The sequence below is a fragment of the Bombina bombina genome, chromosome 2 (assembly GCF_027579735.1).
Source record: "Bombina bombina isolate aBomBom1 chromosome 2, aBomBom1.pri, whole genome shotgun sequence".
Lineage (NCBI taxonomy): Eukaryota > Metazoa > Chordata > Amphibia > Anura > Bombinatoridae > Bombina > Bombina bombina.
The window spans coordinates 31,541,681-31,568,543 of NC_069500.1; the positions used below are offsets into that span (position 1 = coordinate 31,541,681).

At 40.5% G+C, this 26,863-nt stretch overlaps 1 protein-coding gene across 3 annotated transcripts in view; it reads right to left on the bottom strand.

Moving 5' to 3' along the window:
* Positions 1–234: 234 nt before the first annotated feature.
* PHF24 (PHD finger protein 24) overlaps positions 235–26,863 on the bottom strand; it is a 520,975-nt gene continuing 494,346 nt past the window's right edge. For all 3 annotated transcript variants that reach the window (XM_053700990.1, XM_053700988.1, XM_053700989.1), the window contains exon 8: positions 235–1,308. In XM_053700990.1, coding sequence (XP_053556965.1) covers positions 1,212–1,308 — 97 coding nt within the window. In that variant the 3' untranslated portion in view covers positions 235–1,211. The remainder of the gene's footprint in view (positions 1,309–26,863) is intronic.

A 26,863-nucleotide genomic window follows, 5' to 3' on the forward strand; every position in this document is an offset into this window, starting at 1 on the left:
CTAACAGTAGAAGACAATAGTAAAAATATCTTAATATGACGGAGGCTAATGTTTTGCTCATTGTAAGGTAAGTGGTTTGTTGCCAATTTTTTTTAATGACTGCTCTTTTCATACAAATATTAAATCCATTAAGTGTTGGTTATACCTCTATCTAATGCCCACAAATATTAATAGACTGGTAACAAGTGTCACTCCTAAATTTTGAAATGTATTTGAAATTACGTCAACGTAGAATTGGTATAAATAGTTATCTTTATAGGCCAGATTAGATAAAAGACTATAATGTTTTTCAGACAAAGACAAGTTCGTGTTAGTGTCATTTAACTTTTCTTGTAGAAGATGTATCATCCAATAGAATACATTAGCTCAAATGAAGACAGTAAGAAAAATATCATCACAAGTGTAACTGTCAATGCTTATTAAACCCTGCTCCTTTAATATGTCACAGCATTGCTATAGCCACAACCCATAAAAACAGAGGGTATTAAAATGTTGCTGCAATTCATTGTGATCCTACTAAAAAGTCAACAATGAGCACACTTTGATCTTCTTATTGAATACAGTGAATTATATCAATTCTTGTGAATGTTAAAACTGTGGAAGATAGCAGTTACAAACATGAAAATATCACAAACCAAACTCAAATGTACTCCAGAATTAAATATGTTTTGTTCAGCAATACCCCAAAGTCAGCATTTAAGGATAATTACTATACAGGAGAATACAGTGACCACATATCCAGGTCATGGTCATTATGATGTCTTCTCTACACTAAAGCCAGTCCCACCCCAACCAAGACAAAATCACAGCTCTTTGGCGCCTTCCATATATTAGGTTGCTCATGACCCTGTTTGACGTTTTTCTGGTGTGCGATTATAGACCTGAAGTGACTTTAGCCTCCAGATCCACACAGTCTTGGTTATACCAAATCTTCAGTTTCTTCAGAACTTTGTCACTTATATCTGCATTAATCCTTGGCTTTATTTAGAGCATGAAACTTGCAATCTAATAAAAATATAGTCATTTAGCAAAGGGAAAAGGGGGAAGACATTTTTGTATAGGGCAAATAGCTTTGTGCAGTGTCCAGGTCATCTAGACCAACTATGCAGACTATGCAGGGAACATTGTTATCATCAGATATTCCATCCTTCTGTCCATACATCATGCGTCATCAGGCTTATGGGTAACCCCTGTTTTTATTCTCACGGTTTCTATACAGATGGCTTCAGGTGAATGGCAGAGCTATTTGGGCGTGCTGCAAGAATATAGATGACGCTTTGCTTCAAGAAAGTTTCCCAGTTCACTTGTCTGTAAAAAAGAAAGGAAAACGTGGCTAGATATAAAACTGAAAAAGTTATTTAAAAAGCATACATATGTGACTGTAAAGGCCCATAGAATAATAAAAAAGCTTTTTTTAATGGTTTTATAAATGACCCTGAATAATGGTAAGATCTAACTTTGATAATGAGACTATACACTATAAGGTGATTAAATCAGAACAATATTTAACTGTTCTGCAAAGAGATTTGTAAAAATGGCAAAGGAGATTAAATACTGATAAACATAAGATTTTATATTTTGGCAGCAAAATGAAATTACTTAAATAGGGTAAGACAGGGAAAAATAGAGGTTGAGAATTATTTAGAATTTCTTGTACACAACAAACTAAAAAGTAGTGCTTGAGCTAAGGTTTTATAGATAAATAAGATATTAGCAGGTATTTAAAAGGACATATATGCCACAGAAAAACATATTGTACACATTGATTTCAGACACTTTGGAAGAGAAAAGGACCCTTATAAATAACGTATTTATGAATATTATTTGTCATGTCAATATGCTGGACACTTTAAATATTATTTTATTGGTCCATATTAACCATGACAATCCAAATACTATGACCTAGATTTGGAGTTTGGCGTTAGCCGTGAAAACCAGCGTTAGAGCCTCCTAACGCTGGTTTTAGGCTACCGCCGGTATTTGGAGTCACTCAAAATAGGGTCTAACGCTCACTTTTCAGCCGCGACTTTTCCATACCGCAGATCCCCTTACATCAATTGCGTATCCTATCTTTTCAATGGGATTTTTCTAACTCCGGTATTTAGAGTCGTTTCTGAAGTGAGCGTTAGACATCTAACGACAAAACTCCAGCCGCAGGAAAAAAGTCAGTAGTTAAGAGCATTCTGGGCTAACGCCGGTTCATAAATCTCTTAACTACTGTACTCTAAAGTACACTAACACCCATAAACTACCTATGTACCCCTAAACCGAGGTCCCCCCACATCGCCGACACTCTAATAAAATTTTTTAACCCCTAATCTGCCGACCGCCACCTACGTTATCCTTATGTACCCCTAATCTGCTCCCCCTAACACCGCCGACCCCTGTATTATATTTATTAACCACTAATCTGCCCCCCTCAACGTCGCCTCCATCTGCCTACACTTATTAACCCCTAATCTGCCGACCGCAAAGCGACGCCACCTACGTTATCCTTATGTACCCCTAATCTGCTGCCCCTAACACCGCCGACCCCTATATTATATTTATTAACCCCTAATCTGCCCCCCTCAACGTCGCATCCACCTGCCTACACTTATTAACCCCTAATCTGCCGAGCGGACCTGAGCGCTACTATAATAAAGTTATTAACCCCTAATCCGCCTCACTAACCCTATAATAAATAGTATTAACCCCTAATCTGCCCTCCCTAACATCGCCGACACCTAACTTCAATTATTAACCCCTAATCTGCCGACTGGAGCTCACCGCTACTCTAATAAATGTATTAACCCCTAAAGCTAAGTCTAACCCTAACACTAACACCCCCCTAAATTAAATATAATTTACATCTAACGAAATTAATTAACTCTTATTAAATAAATTATTCCTATTTAAAGATAAATACTTACCTGTAAAATAAATCCTAATATAGCTACAATATAAATTATAATTATATTATAGCTATTTTAGGATTTATATTTATTTTACAGGTAACTTTGTATTTATTTTAACCAGGTACAATAGCTATTAAATAGTTAAGAACTATTTAATAGCTAAAATAGTTAAAATAATTACAAAATTACCTGTAAAATAAATACTAACCTAAATTACAATTAAACCTAACACTACACTATCAAGAAATTAATTAAATAAACTACCTACAATTACCTACAATTAACCTAACACTACACTATCAATAAATTAATTAAATACAATTCCTACAAATAAATACAATTAAATAAACTAGCTAAAGTACAAAAAATAAAAAAGAACTAAGTTACAAAAAATAAAAAAATATTTACAAACATAAGAAAAATATTACAACAATTTTAAACTAATTACACCTACTCTAAGCCCCCTAATAAAATAACAAAGCCCCCCAAAATAAAAAAATGCCCTACCCTATTCTAAATTACTAAAGTTCAAAGCTCTTTAACCTTACCAGCCCTGAACAGGGCCCTTTGGGGGCATGCCCCAAGAAGTTCAGCTCTTTTGCCTGTAAAAAAAAAAACATACAATACCCCCCCCCAACATTACAACCCACCACCCACATACCCCTAATCTAACCCAAACCCCCCTTAAATAAACCTAACACTAAGCCCCTGAAGATCTTCCTACCTTATCTTCACCCTGTCAGGTTCACCGATCCGTCCTGAAGAGCTCCTCCGATGTCCTGATCCAAGCCCAAGCGGGGGGCTGAAGAGGTCCATGATCCGGCTGAAGTCTTCATCCAAGCGGGAGCTGAAGAGGTCCATGATCCGGATGAAGTCTTCATCCAAGCGGGAGCTGAAGAGGTCCATGATCCGGATGAAGTCTTCTATCAACTGCATCTTCAATCTTCTTTCTTCCGGATCCATCTTGCAGACCTCCGACGCGGAACATCCTCTTCTCCCGACGCCTACTAGCCGAATGACGGTTCCTTTAAGGGACGTCATCCAAGATGGCGTCCCTCGAATTCCGATTGGCTGATAGGATTCTATCAGCCAATCGGAATTAAGGTAGGAATATTCTGATTGGCTGATGGAATCAGCCAATCAGAATCAAGTTCAATCAGATTGAGCTCGCATTCTATTGGCTGATCGGAACAGCCAATAGAATGCGAGCTCAATCTGATTGGCTGATTGGATCAGCCAATCGGATTGAACTTGATTCTGATTGGCTGATTCCATCAGCCAATCAGAATATTCCTACCTTAATTCCGATTGGCTGATAGAATCCTATCAGCCAATCGGAATTCGAGGGATGCCATCTTGGATGACTTCACTTAAAGGAACCGTCATTCGGCTAGTAGGCGTCGGGAGAAGAGGATGTTCCGTGTCGGAGTCTGCAAGATGGATCCGGAAGAAAGAAGATTGAAGATGCAGTTGATAGAAGACTTCATCCGGATCATGGACCTCTTCAGCTCCCGCTTGGAAGAAGACTTCATCCGGATCGTGGACCTCTTCAGCTCCCGCTTGGATGAAGACTTCAGCCGGATCATGGACCTCTTCAGCCCCCCGCTTGGGCTTGGATCAGGACATCGGAGGAGCTCTTCAGGACGGATCGGTGAACCTGACAGGGTGAAGATAAGGTAGGAAGATCTTCAGGGGCTTAGTGTTAGGTTTATTTAAGGGGGGTTTGGGTTAGATTAGGGGTATGTGGGTGGTGGGTTGTAATGTTGGGGGGGGGTATTGTATGTTTTTTTTTACAGGCAAAAGAGCTGAACTTCTTGGCGCATGCCCCGCAAAGGGCCCTGTTCAGGGCTGGTAAGGTTAAAGAGCTTTGAACTTTAGTAATTTAGAATAGGGTAGGGCATTTTTTTATTTTGGGGGGCTTTGTTATTTTATTAGGGGGCTTAGAGTAGGTGTAATTAGTTTAAAATTGTTGTAATATTTTTCGTATGTTTGTAAATATTTTTTTATTTTTTGTAACTTAGTTCTTTTTTATTTTTTGTACTTTAGCTAGTTTATTTAATTGTATTTATTTGTAGGAATTGTATTTAATTAATTTATTGATAGTGTAGTGTTAGGTTAATTGTAGGTAATTGTAGGTAGTTTATTTAATTAATTTATTGATAGTGTAGTGTTAGGTTTAATTGTAACTTAGGTTAGTATTTATTTTACAGGTAATTTTGTAATTATTTTAACTATTTTAGCTATTAAATAGTTCTTAACTATTTAATAGCTATTGTACCTGGTTAAAATAAATACAAAGTTACCTGTAAAATAAATATAAATCCTAAAATAGCTATAATATAATTATAATTTATATTGTAGCTATATTAGGATTTATTTTACAGGTAAGTATTTATCTTTAAATAGGAATAATTTATTTAATAAGAGTTAATTAATTTCGTTAGATGTAAATTATATTTAACTTGGGGGGGTGTTAGTGTTAGGGTTAGACTTAGCTTTAGGGGTTAATACATTTATTAGAGTAGCGGTGAGCTCCAGTCGGCAGATTAGGGGTTAATAACTGAAGTTAGGTGTTGGCGATGTTAGGGAGGGCAGATTAGGGGTTAATACTATTTATTATAGGGTTAGTGAGGCGGATTAGGGGTTAATAACTTTATTATAGTAGCGCTCAGGTCCGCTCGGCAGATTAGGGGTTAATAAGTGTAGGCAGGTGGAGGCGACATTGTGGGGGGCAGATTAGGGGTTAATAAATATAATATAGGGGTCGGCGATGTTAGGGCAGCAGATTAGGGGTACATAGGGATAATGTAAGTAGCGGCGGTTTACGGAGCGGCAGATTAGGGGTTAATAATAATATGCAGGGGTCAGCTATAGCGGGGGCGGCAGATTAGGGGTTAATAAGTGTAAGGTTAGGGGTGTTTAGACTCGGGGTACATGTTAGAGTGTTAAGTGCAGACGTAGGAAGGGTTACCGCATAGCAAACAATGGGGCTGCGTTAGGAGCTGAACGCTGCTTTTTTGCAGGTGTTTGGTTTTTTTTCAGCTCAAACAGCCCCATTGTTTTCTATGGGGGAATCGTGCACGAGCACGTTTTTGAGGCTGGCCGCTTGCGTAAGCAACTCTGGTATCGAGAGTTGAAGCTGCGTTAAATATGCTCTACGCTCCTTTTTTGGAGCCTAACGCAGCCATTCTGTGGACTCTCAATACCAGAGTTATTTTTATGGTGCGGCCAGAAAAAAGCCGGCGTTAGTTTTTCGGGTCGTTACCGACAAAACTCCAAATCTAGCGGTATATAAATTACAATATTTTATATAATGCTACCCACGAGTAACACATTTATAAAGTAATTTATATACGGCTAGATTACGAGTTGTGCGTTAGGGTAAAAAAGCAGCGTTAACAGATCCTAACGCTGCTTTTTTTACGCCCGCTGCTATTACGAGTCTTGCAGGTTTAGGGTCACCGCACACTTCTTTGGCCTTACTGCAAAATGACTTACGTAAACTTCGTAAAGTGTTTTTTCTATGGGACTTCTATAGCACCGGTATTACGAGTCTTTCCTGGGAGGCCAAAAAGTGAGTGGTACACCCTCTACCGACAAGAGTCCTAACACATTTAAAAGTCAGTAGTTAAGAGTTTTATGGTACAACGCCGTAACATAAAACTCATAACTAAAGTGCTAAAAAGTACACTAACACCCATAAACTACCTATTAACCCCTAAACTGAGGCCCTCCCACATCGCAAACACTATAATACATTTTTTAACCCCTAATCTGCTGCTCCGGACACCGCCGCCACCTACATTATATTTATGAACACCTAATCTGCTGCCCCCAACATCGCCGACACCTACATTATATTTATTAACCCCTAATCTGCCGCCCCCAATGTCGCCGCATCCTAACTACACTTATTAACCCCTAATCTGCCGCCCCTAATGTTGCCGCCACTATAATAAACATATTAACCCCTAAACCGCCGCACTCCCGCCTTAATGATAGTCATTTTTATTTAGATTTATTTAAATTATATTTAAGTTAGGGGGTGTTAGGGTTAGGGTTAGACTTAGGTTTAGGGGTTAATACATTTAGTATATTTAACTAATATTTAACTAATGTTTGCGAGGCGGGAGTGTGGCAGTTTAGGGGTTAATATGTTTATTATAGTGGCAGCGACATTCTGGGCGGCAGATTAGGAGTTAATAAGTGTAGTTAGGTTCCGGCGACATTGGGGGCAGCAGATTAGGGGTTAATAAATATAATGCAGGTGTCGGCGATGTCGGGGGTGGCAGATTATGGTTAATAAGTGTAAGATTAGGGGTGTTTAGACTCAGGTGTTCATGTTAGGGTGTTAGGTGTAGACATAAATTTTATTTCCCCATAGGAATCAATGGGGCTGTGTTACTGAGTTTTACGTTGCTTTTTGGCAGGTGTTAGACTTTTTCTCAGCCGGCTCTCCCACATTGATTCCTATGGGGAAATCGTGCACGAGCACGTACGACCAGCTCACCGCTGACTTAAGCAGCGCTGGTATTGGAGTGCGGTAAGGAACAAAATTTTGCTCAACGCTCACGTCTTGCCTTTTAACGCTGGGTTTGTAAAAACCTGTAATACCAGCGCTGCATGTAAGTGAGCGGTGAGAGAAAACTGCTCCTTAGCACCGCACAGCTCATAACGCAAAACTCGTAATCTAGCCGATAGTATTTGGATATTGGTCAAGGTTCATATAGACTCAACTCATTTTTAGACATTATTAAAGTTTATCTTGAAGAAACTGACTCTAGATAAACTGTAAACATGTACAACATTTAGTTGCTATATTATGTATTGCTACACAAAGGAAAGAACGTATGTTTCTTTTAATTCATAATAAGTATTTTATTTTGCTCTGTTACTGGTTAAAATTTAAAATGATGATCTATTTTTTTATAATGCATACTGTATTCGTGCAAATTTTCCAATGACTTTGGCCTTAAAGGGACACTAAATCCAAACATTTTGTTTCATGATTCCGGTAGAGAGTACAATTTTAAACAGCTTTCCTATTTAGTTATATTATCTAATTTGCTTCATTCTTTAGATATTCTTTGCTGAAGAAATAGCAATGCGCATGGGTGAGCCAATCACACGCAGCATCTATGTGCACTGCAGCCACCAATCAGCAGCTACTAAGCCTATCTAGATATGCTTTTCAACAAAGAATATCAAGAGAATGAAGCAAAAATAGATAATAGAAGTAAATTAGAAAGTTGTTTAAAATTGCATGCTCTTTCTAAATCATAAAAGAAAAAAATTGGGTTTCATGTTTCTTTAATTTCTAGTTTGCTTTAGGCACATTTGTATTAACAATCGGCTAGATTACAAGTGTTGTGGTACGGCTTTTATCGCTGAAAAAATTGGCAAGTCCAGCGTAATGGCCAGGAACGCATATTACGGGTCGTGTCGGTATAGCTGTAACGCAAGCATTTTAGCCTGTAACGCAATGTCCATTCCGCACTCAAAAGAAATTAAGTTTTTGTGTGTGATTTTCATAGCGCCGTTATTACAGGTTGTGCGTTCTGGCTAAAATGCTTGCGTTACAGCCTATACTGACATGATCCATACCTCCATCTGAGAGCAGTAGTTATGGATTTTGCAAAACAAAAATGTTTCACAAAACTCATAACTAAACTGTTACAAAGTACACTAACACCCATAAACAACCTATTATAGCAATTAACCCATAATCCGCCACTCCCCAACATTGTCGACACTATAATAAAGAAATGCGCCACTCCCAACACTATAAAAAACCTATTAACCCCTAAACCACTGGCCTCCCACATTGTCGCTACTAAATAAACCTATTAACCCCTAAACCACCAGCCCCCCACATCGCAAAACACTAAATTAAACCATTAACCCCTAAACCTAACACCCCCCTAACTTTAAATTAAAAGTACAATATAACTCTATTACAATAAATAAAAATTTACCTGTGAAATAAAAATAAACCTAACATTAAACTATAAATGAACCTAACATTACTATTCTAATAAAATAAAAAAATACTACCAATAAAAATTATAAATTACAAATTTAAAAAAACCTAACACTACGAAAAAAATTAAAAAATTTAAAATTGCAAAAAATAATAACACTAAATTACGAAAAATAAAAAACACTAAGTTTACAAAAAATAATAAACGAAATTATCAAAAATAAAAACAATTAAAGCTAATCTAATAGCCCTATAAAAATAAAAAATCCCCCCAAAATAAAAACACCCCTAGCCTACAATGAACTACGAATAGCCCTTAAAAGGGCCTTTTGTAGGGCATTGCCCTAAGTTAAACAGCTCTTTTACCTGTAAAATAAATAGAAATTCCCCCAACAGTAAAACCCACCACCCAACCAACCACCCAAAATAAAAAATCTAACTCTAAGAAAATCCAAAACTACCCATTGCCCCTAAAGGGGCAATTGTATGGGGCGTCTTTTATCTTCACCCCGGCAGCATGGAGCGGAACCATCCTGGAAACCGATCCCATCCTACACGGAGCGTCCTCTTCATACTGATTTGAACAACCAACAGGATTTCATTAGCTCTTATCCTATTGGATGTTTTGAACAGCCAATAAGATTTCAGAAGCTCTCATTCTATTGGCTGATTTAAATTTGAAGAATCAAATCAGTCAATAGGAATGCAAGGTACGCCATTTTGAAATGGCTACCTTGCATTCAACTTCAGTGTATGACGGTGACCATATGAAGAGGACGCTCCACGCAGGATGTGATCGCTCCGCCCTGCCGGGATGAAGATAGAAGACGCCCCTGGGATGGATGACGATATCGCTGCCCGGATGAAGACCTTTTTCGCCGCCTGGATGGAGATGGATGTCTGGACTTCAGGAACCGTGAGTAGCTATTCTGGGGTTAGTGTTAGGTTTTTTTGGGGTTTTTTTTTTTTTAGATTAGGGCTTTGGGCTTTTGGAAAAGAGCTGAATGCCATTTTAAGGGCAGTGAAAAAGAGCTGAATTCCCTTTCAAGGAACAGCCAATAGAATGCGAGCTCAATCTGATTGGCTGATTGGATCAGCCAATCGGATTGAACTTGATTCTGATTGGCTGATTCCATCAGCCAATCAGAATATTCCTACCTTAATTCCGATTGGCTGATAGAATCCTATCAGCCAATCGGAATTCGAGGGATGCCATCTTGGATGACTTCACTTAAAGGAACCGTCATTCGGCTAGTAGGCGTCGGGAGAAGAGGATGTTCCGTGTCGGAGTCTGCAAGATGGATCCGGAAGAAAGAAGATTGAAGATGCAGTTGATAGAAGACTTCATCCGGATCATGGACCTCTTCAGCTCCCGCTTGGATGAAGACTTCATCCGGATCGTGGACCTCTTCAGCTCCCGCTTGGATGAAGACTTCAGCCGGATCATGGACCTCTTCAGCCCCCCGCTTGGGCTTGGATCAGGACATCGGAGGAGCTCTTCAGGACGGATCGGTGAACCTGACAGGGTGAAGATAAGGTAGGAAGATCTTCAGGGGCTTAGTGTTAGGTTTATTTAAGGGGGGTTTGGGTTAGATTAGGGGTATGTGGGTGGTGGGTTGTAATGTTGGGGGGGGGTATTGTATGTTTTTTTTTACAGGCAAAAGAGCTGAACTTCTTGGCGCATGCCCCGCAAAGGGCCCTGTTCAGGGCTGGTAAGGTTAAAGAGCTTTGAACTTTAGTAATTTAGAATAGGGTAGGGCATTTTTTTATTTTGGGGGGCTTTGTTATTTTATTAGGGGGCTTAGAGTAGGTGTAATTAGTTTAAAATTGTTGTAATATTTTTCGTATGTTTGTAAATATTTTTTTATTTTTTGTAACTTAGTTCTTTTTTATTTTTTTACTTTAGCTAGTTTATTTAATTGTATTTATTTGTAGGAATTGTATTTAATTAATTTATTGATAGTGTAGTGTTAGGTTAATTGTAGGTAATTGTAGGTAGTTTATTTAATTAATTTATTGATAGTGTAGTGTTAGGTTTAATTGTAACTTAGGTTAGTATTTATTTTACAGGTAATTTTGTAATTATTTTAACTATTTTAGCTATTAAATAGTTCTTAACTATTTAATAGCTATTGTACCTGGTTAAAATAAATACAAAGTTACCTGTAAAATAAATATAAATCCTAAAATAGCTATAATATAATTATAATTTATATTGTAGCTATATTAGGATTTATTTTACAGGTAAGTATTTATCTTTAAATAGGAATAATTTATTTAATAAGAGTTAATTAATTTCGTTAGATGTAAATTATATTTAACTTGGGGGGGTGTTAGTGTTAGGGTTAGACTTAGCTTTAGGGGTTAATACATTTATTAGAGTAGCGGTGAGCTCCAGTCGGCAGATTAGGGGTTAATAATTGAAGTTAGGTGTTGGCGATGTTAGGGAGGGCAGATTAGGGGTTAATACTATTTATTATAGGGTTAGTGAGGCGGATTAGGGGTTAATAACTTTATTATAGTAGCGCTCAGGTCCGCTCGGCAGATTAGGGGTTAATAAGTGTAGGCAGGTGGAGGCGACATTGTGGGGGGCAGATTAGGGGTTAATAAATATAATATAGGGGTCGGCGATGTTAGGGCAGCAGATTAGGGGTACATAGGGATAATGTAAGTAGCGGCGGTTTACGGAGCGGCAGATTAGGGGTTAATAATAATATGCAGGGGTCAGCTATAGCGGGGGGCGGCAGATTAGGGGTTAATAAGTGTAAGGTTAGGGGTGTTTAGACTCGGGGTACATGTTAGAGTGTTAAGTGCAGACGTAGGAAGGGTTACCGCATAGCAAACAATGGGGCTGCGTTAGGAGCTGAACGCTGCTTTTTTGCAGGTGTTTGGTTTTTTTTCAGCTCAAACAGCCCCATTGTTTTCTATGGGGGAATCGTGCACGAGCACGTTTTTGAGGCTGGCCGCTTGCGTAAGCAACTCTGGTATCGAGAGTTGAAGCTGCGTTAAATATGCTCTACGCTCCTTTTTTGGAGCCTAACGCAGCCATTCTGTGGACTCTCAATACCAGAGTTATTTTTATGGTGCGGCCAGAAAAAAGCCGGCGTTAGTTTTTCGGGTCGTTACCGACAAAACTCCAAATCTAGCGGTATATAAATTACAATATTTTATATAATGCTACCCACGAGTAACACATTTATAAAGTAATTTATATACGGCTAGATTACGAGTTGTGCGTTAGGGTAAAAAAGCAGCGTTAACAGATCCTAACGCTGCTTTTTTTACGCCCGCTGCTATTACGAGTCTTGCAGGTTTAGGGTCACCGCACACTTCTTTGGCCTTACTGCAAAATGACTTACGTAAACTTCGTAAAGTGTTTTTTCTATGGGACTTCTATAGCACCGGTATTACGAGTCTTTCCTGGGAGGCCAAAAAGTGAGTGGTACACCCTCTACCGACAAGAGTCCTAACACATTTAAAAGTCAGTAGTTAAGAGTTTTATGGTACAACGCCGTAACATAAAACTCATAACTAAAGTGCTAAAAAGTACACTAACACCCATAAACTACCTATTAACCCCTAAACTGAGGCCCTCCCACATCGCAAACACTATAATACATTTTTTAACCCCTAATCTGCTGCTCCGGACACCGCCGCCACCTACATTATATTTATGAACACCTAATCTGCTGCCCCCAACATCGCCGACACCTACATTATATTTATTAACCCCTAATCTGCCGCCCCCAATGTCGCCGCATCCTAACTACACTTATTAACCCCTAATCTGCCGCCCCTAATGTTGCCGCCACTATAATAAACATATTAACCCCTAAACCGCCGCACTCCCGCCTTAATGATAGTCATTTTTATTTAAATTATATTTAAGTTAGGGGGTGTTAGGGTTAGACTTAGGTTTAGGGGTTAATACATTTAGTATATTTAACTAATATTTAACTAATGTTTGCGAGGCGGGAGTGTGGCAGTTTAGGGGTTAATATGTTTATTATAGTGGCAGCGACATTCTGGGCGGCAGATTAGGAGTTAATAAGTGTAGTTAGGTTCCGGCGACATTGGGGGCAGCAGATTAGGGGTTAATAAATATAATGCAGGTGTCGGCGATGTCGGGGGTGGCAGATTATGGTTAATAAGTGTAAGATTAGGGGTGTTTAGACTCAGGTGTTCATGTTAGGGTGTTAGGTGTAGACATAAATTTTATTTCCCCATAGGAATCAATGGGGCTGTGTTACTGAGTTTTACGTTGCTTTTTGGCAGGTGTTAGACTTTTTCTCAGCCGGCTCTCCCACATTGATTCCTATGGGGAAATCGTGCACGAGCACGTACGACCAGCTCACCGCTGACTTAAGCAGCGCTGGTATTGGAGTGCGGTAAGGAACAAAATTTTGCTCAACGCTCACGTCTTGCCTTTTAACGCTGGGTTTGTAAAAACCTGTAATACCAGCGCTGCATGTAAGTGAGCGGTGAGAGAAAACTGCTCCTTAGCACCGCACAGCTCATAACGCAAAACTCGTAATCTAGCCGATAGTATTTGGATATTGGTCAAGGTTCATATAGACTCAACTAATTTTTAGACATTATTAAAGTTTATCTTGAAGAAACTGACTCTAGATAAACTGTAAACATGTACAACATTTAGTTGCTATATTATGTATTGCTACACAAAGGAAGGAACGTATGTTTCTTTTAATTCATAATAAGTATTTTATTTTGCTCTGTTACTGGTTAAAATTTAAAATGATGATCTATTTTTTTATAATGCATACTGTATTCGTGCAAATTTTCCAATGACTTTGGCCTTAAAGGGACACTAAATCCAAACATTTTGTTTCATGATTCCGGTAGAGAGTACAATTTAAACAGCTTTCCTATTTAGTTATATTATCTAATTTGCTTCATTCTTTAGATATTCTTTGCTGAAGAAATAGCAATGCGCATGGGTGAGCCAATCACACGCAGCATCTATGTGCACTGCAGCCACCAATCAGCAGCTACTAAGCCTATCTAGATATGCTTTTCAACAAAGAATATCAAGAGAATGAAGCAAAAATAGATAATAGAAGTAAATTAGAAAGTTGTTTAAAATTGCATGCTCTTTCTAAATCATAAAAGAAAAAAATTGGGTTTCATGTTTCTTTAATTTCTAGTTTGCTTTAGGCACATTTGTATTAACAATCGGCTAGATTACAAGTGTTGTGGTACGGCTTTTATCGCTGAAAAAATTGGCAAGTCCAGCGTAATGGCCAGGAACGCATATTACGGGTCGTGTCGGTATAGCTGTAACGCAAGCATTTTAGCCTGTAACGCAATGTCCATTCCGCACTCAAAAAAAATTAAGTTTTTGTGTGTGATTTTCATAGCGCCGTTATTACAGGTTGTGCGTTCTGGCTAAAATGCTTGCGTTACAGCCTATACTGACATGATCCATACCTCCATCTGAGAGCAGTAGTTATGGATTTTGCAAAACAAAAATGTTTCACAAAACTCATAACTAAACTGTTACAAAGTACACTAACACCCATAAACAACCTATTATAGCAATTAACCCATAATCCGCCACTCCCCAACATTGTCGACACTATAATAAAGAAATGCGCCACTCCCAACACTATAAAAAACCTATTAACCCCTAAACCACTGGCCTCCCACATTGTCGCTACTAAATAAACCTATTAACCCCTAAACCACCAGCCCCCCACATCGCAAAACACTAAATTAAACCATTAACCCCTAAACCTAACACCCCCCTAACTTTAAATTAAAAGTACAATATAACTCTATTACAATAAATAAAAATTTACCTGTGAAATAAAAATAAACCTAACATTAAACTATAAATGAACCTAACATTACTATTCTAATAAAATAAAAAAATACTACCAATAAAAATTATAAATTACAAATTTAAAAAAACCTAACACTACGAAAAAAATTAAAAAAATTAAAATTGCAAAAAATAATAACACTAAATTACGAAAAATAAAAAACACTAAGTTTACAAAAAATAATAAACGAAATTATCAAAAATAAAAACAATTAAAGCTAATCTAATAGCCCTATAAAAATAAAAAATCCCCCCAAAATAAAAACACCCCTAGCCTACAATGAACTACGAATAGCCCTTAAAAGGGCCTTTTGTAGGGCATTGCCCTAAGTTAAACAGCTCTTTTACCTGTAAAATAAATAGAAATTCCCCCAACAGTAAAACCCACCACCCAACCAACCACCCAAAATAAAAAACCTAACTCTAAGAAAATCCAAAACTACCCATTGCCCCTAAAGGGGCAATTGTATGGGGCGTCTTTTATCTTCACCCCGGCAGCGTGGAGCGGAACCATCCTGGAAACCGATCCCATCCTACACGGAGCGTCCTCTTCATACTGATTTGAACAACCAACAGGATTTCATTAGCTCTTATCCTATTGGATGTTTTGAACAGCCAATAAGATTTCAGAAGCTCTCATTCTATTGGCTGATTTAAATTTGAAGAATCAAATCAGTCAATAGGAATGCAAGGTACGCCATTTTGAAATGGCTACCTTGCATTCAACTTCAGTGTATGACGGTGACCATATGAAGAGGACGCTCCACGCAGGATGTGATCGCTCCGCCCTGCCGGGATGAAGATAGAAGACGCCCCTGGGATGGATGACGATATCGCTGCCCGGATGAAGACCTTTTTCGCCGCCTGGATGGAGATGGATGTCTGGACTTCAGGAACCGTGAGTAGCTATTCTGGGGTTAGTGTTAGGTTTTTTGGGGGTTTTTTTTTTTTCGTTTTTTTGGGTGGGTTTTTTTTTTTTTAGATTAGGGCTTTGGGCTTTTGGAAAAGAGCTGAATGCCATTTTAAGGGCAGTGAAAAAGAGCTGAATTCCCTTTCAAGGGCAATGCACATACAAATGCCCCTTTATAGGCAATGGGTAGCTTAGGATTTTTTTAGAGTTAGTTTTTTTTATTTTAGGGGGTTGGTTGGGTGGTGGGTTTTACTGTTGGGGGACTTTTTTTTACAGGTAAAAGAGCTGTTTAACTTAGGGCAATGCCCTACAAAAGGCCCTTTAAGGGCTATTGGTAGTTTATTGTAGGCTAGGGGGTGTTTTTATTTTTGGGGGCTTTTTTATTTTTATAGGGCTAATAGAGAGGTGTAATTGTTTTATTTTTGATAATTTAGTTTAATTTTTTTGTAAGATTAGTGTTTTTTATTTTTTGTGTGTCTTATTTTTTGTAATTTTATATATATTTTTTTTTTTCGTAGTGTTAGGTTTTTTTAAATTTGTAATTTAGATTTTTTTATTGGTAGTATTTTTTAATTTTATTAGAATAGACGCTAGAGCTTCTAGACTCACCAACAGCCTCAGGACAATAAGGCAAGGGGATACCTCGAGGTCAAAACCACTCGAGCAAAGGCTGGTCTCCACATCACCTCCTCACAAGCTGATGAACACAGAGAAAAGGGGCGCGAACCATCCCCAGTTCTGGGAGGAACTCCAAACAAGCCCAAGGAGACCACGCCCAATGTCCCTAACAGGGAACAAACATCTCCCAGGCCCCTAAAAGGAGACCTAACATGGAGATCACAGAGGGAGACCAAAAAGTCTCAGAAAAACAGCTAGACAGTACATAGTCGATGTGCAATAGCTGTGGCTGGTTACATTCTGCAGCCCAACCGCTGCAAGGCAGCTGAACTACCCTTTAACTTACAAGCAACTAAGGACCAAGTCCAATGACATCCTCGAGCCTCAAGAGAAAAAGGCCAAACCGCCACACGGCAGGAAGAAGGTGCTAAGCCCTCCAGCTCTCCACCACGTGAGAGCGGAACACTAGGGTCCGGAAATATCAGACACCGTAGAAATGACGCAGCGGAGAATCCACTAACCCAGTCATCCAAATTAAAGGCTATACGGACTGAGACAATCCTTCTTGCCTTGTAGACCCACAGGTCCTCTAGAATGCTTAGTTGAATGTAAAAAAAATGATAACATGAGCACTCGGCACCTTGACCGTACCAGACAATCAGAACGGTGTCACATGTCTGAACAGCCCCAAGACAGAATCGAACCCAACAGGACCAGCCTGCATCTTGGTCCTAACTGTCAGGCTGCATAAATCATCCCTCAGAGGGGAAGAAGGGAAACAGACAAACATAGGACTAACATGTCCCCAAAAACACTTCCGCCGAAGTAACAGAATGCATCGATCCCAGTTTAAGATTCCCGAAGGAAAATAATAAACAAAATAAAAGACATCCTAACTGGATAAGGCAACCCGTAGGTTAACGCCCAATAAGAAAACAGGCCTACCGCAGGACCAGCCGAACGGATCCCTAATCTTCCAAACAAACTGGGAAGGATCTCAAACAAGAACAGTCAGGAGATTACATCATCCCAACATGTCTAATGAGGTGCACCATTCAAAGCAGACTGAAAATTCCTGTATCCGAGGATAGGATCATGTAATAACTGAAAAACATGTCTGAGTAAGACGCGAAGACGGGGCACTCTATAACGAAAGGCGCAACACTCTGGGACAGTTACACCTGCAGGGAACTGTACAGGCCCACCCCAAGGCGGTAGACCTGGGACGGTAGGATACAAGCACAAACACGCATAAACGTCTGGACTCTGCCGACGAATAATCTCCAAAAGTATATGGTAGCGAAAATGTGCTGCAACCTCCAGGGGGAACACGATACCCTGCATGGAGGAATAATCAGAAATTGGGTTACCCATATGTGTAGAAGTATGGAGTGGTAGGGAACTCGCCTCTCGGAGGACGGGACCCCCAGAGGTGGATGGCTCAGCTGACCCTTGATTCCCCAAGCCCGAGGAACAAGGCGCTCTCATATGGCATACAGAACAAAACTGGTTGACATGTGTCAACGAGGCCAATCCGGATTCTTCACCGGACGCAGAATCTGAATCTGAAATTAAAATACTCTCAGCAACTGGATAGAGGATAAGCAAATATGGACTAAAGAAGTCAAACAAAAATGGCACCTGACACCCACAATGGCTGGGGCACTCGCCACCTCCTATGACCAGACCCCCTGCAAACTAGAATTTCACCTTTGCCACCCGTTCGGCAATGCGGAAATGGAATATGGAGCGTAACCACACCCGACCATAAGGTGAACCGTATAGTCCAAAAAAGCGTGCCCAAACATAAGGTTGCGTCACTTCCAAAGGCCTCAATGTTCCAACCACAAGCCCGTAAACACCGCACATAAGCAGGTTGATTCACATAACAAACAGGATTATAAATCCCATTGTTCAATAACCCTCCTCAGGAGATATTAACCCTTGATTCCAAGATACTAAAGGAGACTCACTGAGACCCTTATATTAAGTTAGACCCACAAGGTGGTAGCCTCTCGGGAACACATGTGTATTACAGTACATTCATTAAGAAAGTATAATGAAACGATCTTACCGGAATCTAAGCCGTGGAACAGGAACAAGGCTTTTCAAGTGTGAACGGATAGTAGCATCGCCTCCACCATGGACTTGAGAGAAGAAAGCAGGCAGCGGAGCAAAGTTCAACAACGCTGATTGCTTGAGGAGCTGTTAACATGAGTCGGGATGGTTTCGCAGAAAGACTCTTCCTGCATCTCTGGACTCTAACTTTCATCCAAGCCCTCACTGAGAGACTGACAGGACTACTTAAAACTCCTGTCCCATGCTGAAGTTTTATTTAAATTTCCGCATTCAATGATTCTTAATTGTATGATACACCTGATACAAGTTGTAAGATAGTTTGTCCGGTCAGTTGAGTAGTGTTCGTGTTACAATTGGCTGTTTCTCTTAGTGGTTTTTAGTGAAACCAGCTTATTGATTTATTTAAATAGTGTTTGTATTTTTTATCTACTGTTTATAGTGTCTTTTTGGCTTACTCATTTTAAAGTTAAAGTTTATTAAATTACTTTTTATTAAGACATCTGGGGCCCAATGATTCAAAGTTTGCCACTAAAAATGTGAAAAAACAGGTTTAGACTTATGGGGACACGGTGCCATTATCAAATGAAACAAGCTGTCCCTGTGAGTGCTAAGATATCTCCCGTAGAAATAAGGTTCGCAATGGAGGATGACGTACACATGGAGAAACCAGCGTATGTTTACAAATCAAAATAAGCTGTTTTCAGTGAACTGGAGCACACATTATATGAAGGTGAAAAAATGAAACATAAATCTGTGTAGAATTAGTGACTAAAAGATTATCATATGGTTTGTTGATTCGACAGATTAAATGTCCTTTTTACAAATATACGGAGTGTATATATATATATATATATATATATATATATTATAATAGGGCAAGGTAACAATAATACAACTCCTTCTATAGGAGTTTAGTCGCTCAGGTAACAGACAGCTTTATTTCCGCCTTTGGGGATATTCCCCTATTATTTCCTCCTGTTTCACTGTGATTTTAACTTAGTATGTGTGTTGGTTCGATAGAATTGAGATTTATTAAAGTTGAAATTAATAAAGTATGAATGATTAAAACACTGACATAATGATTTAACATACAGTTAAAGATATTTTTTTCTTTAAGGTGCAACCTCTCTTTCTTTTGCAACTCACATAACTGGCATGAGTATTATTCGTCTTTACCGTCTATGGATGCTGAGCTATAGATAATATTGCGAATCAGATATTTTACCAGCACCCTTAGAAATTTACTATGATGTAGTGTTATCCCCTAACTTTTCTCCATAATACACACACACAAGTAACAGATCTCAGACCCGTGATCAGCACCAGGTACACACACACAAGTAACTGATCTCAGACCCGTGATCAACACCAGGTACACACTCACAAGTAACTGATCTCAGACCCATGATCAACACCAGGTACACACACAAGTTACTGATCTCAGACCTGTGATCAGCACCAGGTACACACACACAAGTAACTGATCTCAGACCCGTGATCAACACCAGGTACACGCACACAAGTAACTGATCTCAGACCTGTGATCAACACCAGGTACACACACACAAGTAACTGATCTCAGACCTGTGATCAACACCAGGTACACGCACACAAGTAACTGATCTCAGACCCATGATCAACACCAGGTAAACACACAAGTTCCTGATCTCAGACCCGTAATCAACACCAGGTACACACACAAGTTACTGATCTCAGACCTGTGATCGGCACCAGGTACACACACACAAGTAACCGATCTCTGACCCATGATCAACACCAGGTACACACACACAAGTAACTGATCTCAGACCTGTGATCAACACCAGGTACACGCACACAAGTAACTGATCTCAGACCCATGATCAACACCAGGTACACACACAAGTTACTGATCTCAGACCCGTAATCAACACCAGGTACACACACAAGTTACTGATCTCAGACCTGTGATCGGCACCAGGTACACACACAAGTTACTGATCTTAGACCTGTGATCGGCACCAGGTACACACACAAGTTACTGATCTCAGACCTGTGATCGGCACCAGGTACACACACATGTTACTGATCTCAGACCTGCAATCTGCACGAGGTACACACACACAAGTAACTGATCTCTGACCCGTTATCTGCACCACGTACACACACAAGTTACTGATCTCAGACCTGCAATCTGCACGAGGTACACACACACAAGTAACTGATCTCTGACCCGTGATCAGCACCAAGTACACACACAAGTTACTGATCTCAGACCTGTGGTCGGCAAGGGTATACACAAAAGTTACTGATCCGTGATCAACACCAGGTACACACACAAGTTTCTGATCTCAGACCCATGATCTGCACCAGGTACACACACACAAGTAACTGATCTCAGACCTGTGATCGGCACCAGGTACACACACATAAGTTACTGATCTCAGACCTGCGATCTGCACAAGGTACACACAAGTAACCGATCTATGACCCGTGATCAGCACCAAGTACACACACAAGTTACTGATCTCAGACCTGTGGTCGGCAAGGGTATACACACAAGTTACTGATCTCAAATCCGTGATCAACACCAGGTACACACACACGTTTCTGATCTCAGAACCATGATCTGCACCAGGTAAACACACATGTTACTGATCTCAGACCCATGATCAACACCAGGTACACACACACAAGTTACTGATCTCAGACTCGTGATCAACACCAAGTACACACAAACAAGTTACTGATCTCAGACCTGTAATCAACACCAGACACACACACAAGTTACTGATCTCAGACCCGTAATCAACACCAGATACACACACAAGTTACTGATCTCAGACTCGTAATCAACACCAGATACACACACAAGTTACTGATCTCAGACCCGTGATCAACAACAAGTACACACAAACAAGTTACTGATCTCAGACCGGTAATCAACACCAGATACACACACAAGTAACTGAACACAAACCCATGATTTGCACCAGGTACACACACATGTTACTGATCTCAGACCCATGATCAACACCAAGTACACGAACACAAGTTACTGATCTCAGACCCGTAATCAACACCAGGTACACACACACATGTTACTGATCTCAGACCCATGATCAACACCAAGTACACGAACACAAGTTACTGATCTCAGACCCGTGATCAACACCAGGTACACACACACAAGTTAATGATCTCAAACCAGTGATCAACACCAAGTATACACACAAGTTACTGATCTCAGACCTGCGGTCGGTAAAGGTATGCACACAAGTTACTGATCTCGGACCTGCAATCGAAACAAGGTACATACATGTTACTGAACTCAAACCTGCGATCGGCACCAGGAACACACATATATGTTACTAATCTCAGACCTGTGATAGTTACTGATCTCATGCCTGCAAGCTGCAACAGGTATGCACACAAGTTATTGATCTCAGACTGCAATCGGCACCAGGTACAAACACAAATTACTGATCTCAGACCTGTGGTCGGCACCAGGTACACACACAAGTTACTGATCTCAGACCTGTGATCAGCACCAGGTACACACAAAAGTTACTGATCTCAGACCTGCGATCTGCACCAGGTACACACCCAAGTTACTGATCTCAGACCTGCGATCTGCACCAGGTACAAACACATATTACTGATCTCAGACCTGTGGTCGGTACCAGGTACACACACAAGTTACTGATCTCAGACCTGTGATCAGCACCAGGTACACACAAAAGTAACTGATCTCAGACCAGCGATCTGCACCAGGTACACACACAAGTTACTGATCACAGACCTGCGATCTGAAACAGGTACACACGCATGTTACTGATCGCAGACCTGTGATCTGCACCAGGTACACACACAAGTTACTGATCTCAGACCTGCGATCTGCACCAGGTACACACACATGTTACTGATCTCAGACCTGCGATCTGCACCAGGTACACACACAAGTTACTGATCTCAGACCAGTGATATGCACCAGGTACACACACACACACATGTTACTGATCTCAGACCTGCAATCGGCACCAGGTACAAACACAAATTACTGATCTTAGACCTGAGATCTGCACCAGGTACACACACACACACAAGTTACTGATCTCAGACCTGCAATCAGACCTGTGATCAACACCAAGTACACACACAAGTTACTAATCTCAGACCTGCAGTTGGTAAGGGTATGCACACAAGTTACTGATCTCAGACCTGCAATCGAAACCAGGTACATACACATTCCTGATCTCAGACCTGCAATCGGCACCAGGAACACACACATATGTTACTGATCTCAGACCTGCGATAGTTACTTATCTCATACCTGCAATCTGCACCAGGTATGCACACAAGTTACTGATCTCAGACCTGCAATCGGCACCAGGTACAAACACAAATTACTGATCTCAGACCTGCGATCTGCACCAGGTACACACACAAGTTACTGATCTCAGACCTGCAATCAGACCTGTGATCAACACCAAGTACACACACAAGTTACTAACCTCAGACCTAATGTCGGTAAGGGTATGCACACAAGTTACTGATCTCAGACCTGCAATTGAAACCAGGTACATACACAGTACTGATCTTAGACCTGCAATATGCACCAGGAACACATATGTTACTGATCTCAGACCTGCAATAGTTACTTATCTCATACCTGCAATCTGCACCAGGTATGCACACAAGTTACTGATCTCAGACCTGCGGTCGGCACCAGGTGCACACACAAGTTACTGATCTCAGACCTGCTATCTGCACCAGGTACACACACAAGTTACTGATCTCAGGCCTGCGATCGGCACCAGGTACACACACAAGTTACTGATTTCAGACCTGCGATTGGCACCAGGTACACAAACAAGTTACTGATCTCAGACCTGCGATCTGCACCAGGTACATACACAAGTAACTGATCTCAGACCCGTGATCGGCACCAGGCACACACACATGTTACTGTTCTCAGACTTGCGATCTGCACCAGGTACACACACAAGTTACTGATCTCAGACCTACCATCTGAACCAGGCACACACACAAGTTACTGATCTCAGACCAGTGATATGCACCAGGCACACACACATTACTGATCTCAGACTTGTGATCTGCACCAGGCACACACACACGTTGCTGATCTAAAATTTGCGAACTGCACCAGGTACACACACAAGTTACTGATCTCAGACCTGCGAACGGCACCAGGTACACACACAACTTACTGATCTCAGACCTGCGATCTGCACCAGCTACACACAAGTTATTGATCTCAGACATGTTATCTGCAGCAGGTATACACACAAGTTACTGATCTCAGACATGTTATCTGCAGCAGGTATACACACAAGTTACTGATCTCAGACATGTTATCTGCACCAGGTATACACACAAGTTACTGATCTCAGACCTGCAATCTGCACCAGGTACACACACAAGTTACTGATCTCAGACCTGCAATCTGCACCAGGTATATACACAAGTTACTGATCTCAGACATGTTATCTGCACCAGGTACACACACAAGTAACTGATCTCAGACACATAGTCGGCACCAGGTATATACACAAGTAACTGATCTCAGACATGTTATCTGCAGCAGGTATATACACAAGTTACTGATCTCAGACATGCTATCTACACCAGGTATATACACAAGTTACTGATCTCAGACATGTTATCTGCACCAGGTATATACACAAGTTACTGATCTCAGACATGTTATCTGCACCAGGTATACACACAAGTTACTGATCTCAGACCTGCAATCTGCACCAGGTATATACACAAGTTACTGATCTCAGACCTGCAATCTACACTAGGTATACAAACAAGTAACTGATCTCAGACACATAGTCGGCACCAGGTACACACACAATTATCTGATCTCAGGCACATAGTCGGCACCAGGTACAAACACAAGTTACTGATCTCAGACATGTTATCTGCACCAGGTATATACACAAGTTACTGATCTCAGACATGTTATCTGCACCAGGTACACACACAAGTAACTGATCTCAGACACATAGTCGGCACCAGGTACACACACAAGTAACTGATCTCAGACACATAGTCGGCACCAGGTACACACACAAGTTACTGATCTCAGACATGTTATCTGCACCAGGTACACACACAAGTTACTTATCTCAGACATGTTATCTGCACCAGGTATACACACAAGTTACTGATCTCAAACATGTTATCTGCACCAGGTATATACACAAGTTACTGATCTCAGACACATAGTCGGCACCAGGTATACACACAAGTTACTGATCTCAGACATGTTATCTGCACCAGGTACACACACAAGTTACTGATCTCAGACATGTTATCTGCACCAGGTACACACACAAGTTACTTATCTCAGACCTGTTATCTGCACCAGGTATATACACAAGTTACTGATCTCAGACACATAGTCGGCACCAGGTATACACACAAGTTACTGATCTCAGACATGTTATCTGCACCAGGTACACACACAAGTTACTGATCACAAACATGTTATCTGCACCAGGTATATACACAAGTTACTGATCTCAGACCTGCAATCTGCACCAGGTACACACACAAGTTACTGATCTCAGACCTGCAATCTGCACCAGGTACACACACAGGTAACTGATCTCAGACACATAGTTGTTACCAGGTACACACACAAGTTACTGATCTCAGACATATTATCTGCACCAGGTATATACACAAGTTACTGATCTCAGACATGTTATCTGCACCAGGTACACACACAAGTTACTGATCTCAAACATGTTATCTGCACCAGGTATATACACAAGTTACTGATCTCAGACCTGCAATCTGCACCAGGTACACACACAAGTTACTGATCTCAGACCTGCAATCTGCACCAGGTACACACACAGGTAACTGATCTCAGACACATAGTTGTTACCAGGTACACACACACGTTACTGATCTCAGACATATTATCTGCACCAGGTATATACACAAGTTACTGATTTCAGACATGTTATCTGCACCAGGTATATACACAAGTTACTGATCTCAGACACATAGTCGGCACCAGGTATATACACAAGTAACTGATCTCAGACATGTTATCTGCACCAGGTATACACACAAGTTACTGATCTCAGACCTGCAATCTGCACCAGGTACACACACAGGTAACTGATCTCAGACACATAGTTGTTACCAGGTACACACACAAGTTACTGATCTCAGACATATTATCTGCACCAGGTATATACACAAGTTACTTATCTCAGACATGTTATCTGCACCAGGTATATACACAAGTTACTGATCTCAGACATGTTATCTGCACCAGGTATATACACAAGTTACTGATCTCAGACATGTTATCTGCACCAGGTATATACACAAGTTACTGATCTCAGACCTGCAATCTGCACCAGGTATATACACAAGTTACTGATCTCAGACATGTTATCTGCACCAGGTATATACACAAGTTACTGATCTCAGACATGTTATCTGCACCAGGTACACACACAAGTTACTGATCTCAGACCTGCAATCTGCACCAGGTACACACACAAGTAACTGATATCAGACACATAGGCCTCGATCCGATATGCAGCGTCGCCCGCAAAAGCCCGCGACACCAAATTTTGCTCTGGTTTGGTATCACATATACGGCGTAACCTAGAAGTTATGCTTGTATATTTCTGCCTTCGGCCATAGTTTTTTGGGCCATAGACAGGTATACCAAACCAGCGCAGTTTGGTATCCAATATACAGCGTAAGGACTTACGTGGCGAAAATGGAGAAATTTTACTCCATTTTCACCTCGCCACAAATTGCAGGCGTAGTAAGCCTTACGCTGTGTATTGGAGCCCCGTAACTAAACTGGCTGCTAAATAAAACCTAACACCTAACGCATGCGCAATGTCTATCTACCTGTCAACCGCGATCCCCAGCCGCAATCCCTAATAAAGTTATTAACCCCTAAACCGCCGCTCCCGGACCCCGTCGCCAGCTACATTAACTACCCCCTAATGTGAGCCCCTTACACCGCCGCCGCCTACATTAACTACCCCCTAATGTGAGCCCCCTACACTGCCGCCACCTACATTACCTACACCCTAATGTGAGCCCCTTACACTGCCGCCAGCTATATTAAATTATTAACCTCTAATCTAATCCCCCTATACCGCCGCCAGCTATATTAAATTAATTAACCCCTAAAATAATAAAATATCCCTACCACTAAACCTAAGTCTAACCCTACAAATAGCCCTGAAAAGGGCTTTTTGCGTGGCATTACCCCAAAGTAAACAGATCTATTGCCAGCCCTTAAAAGGGCTTTTTGTGGGGCTTTGCCCCAAAGTAATCAGCTCTTTTACAGGCAAAAGAGCTGATTACTTTGGGGCATGCCCCGCAAAAAGCCCTTTTAAGGGCTGGTAAGAGAGCTGGTTAATTTTTAATTTAGAATGGGTAGGACATTTTTTATTTTGGTTGGCTTTATTATTTTATTAGGGGGCTTAGAATCGGTGTAATTAGCTTAAAATTCTTGTAATCTTTTTTTATTTTTTGTAATT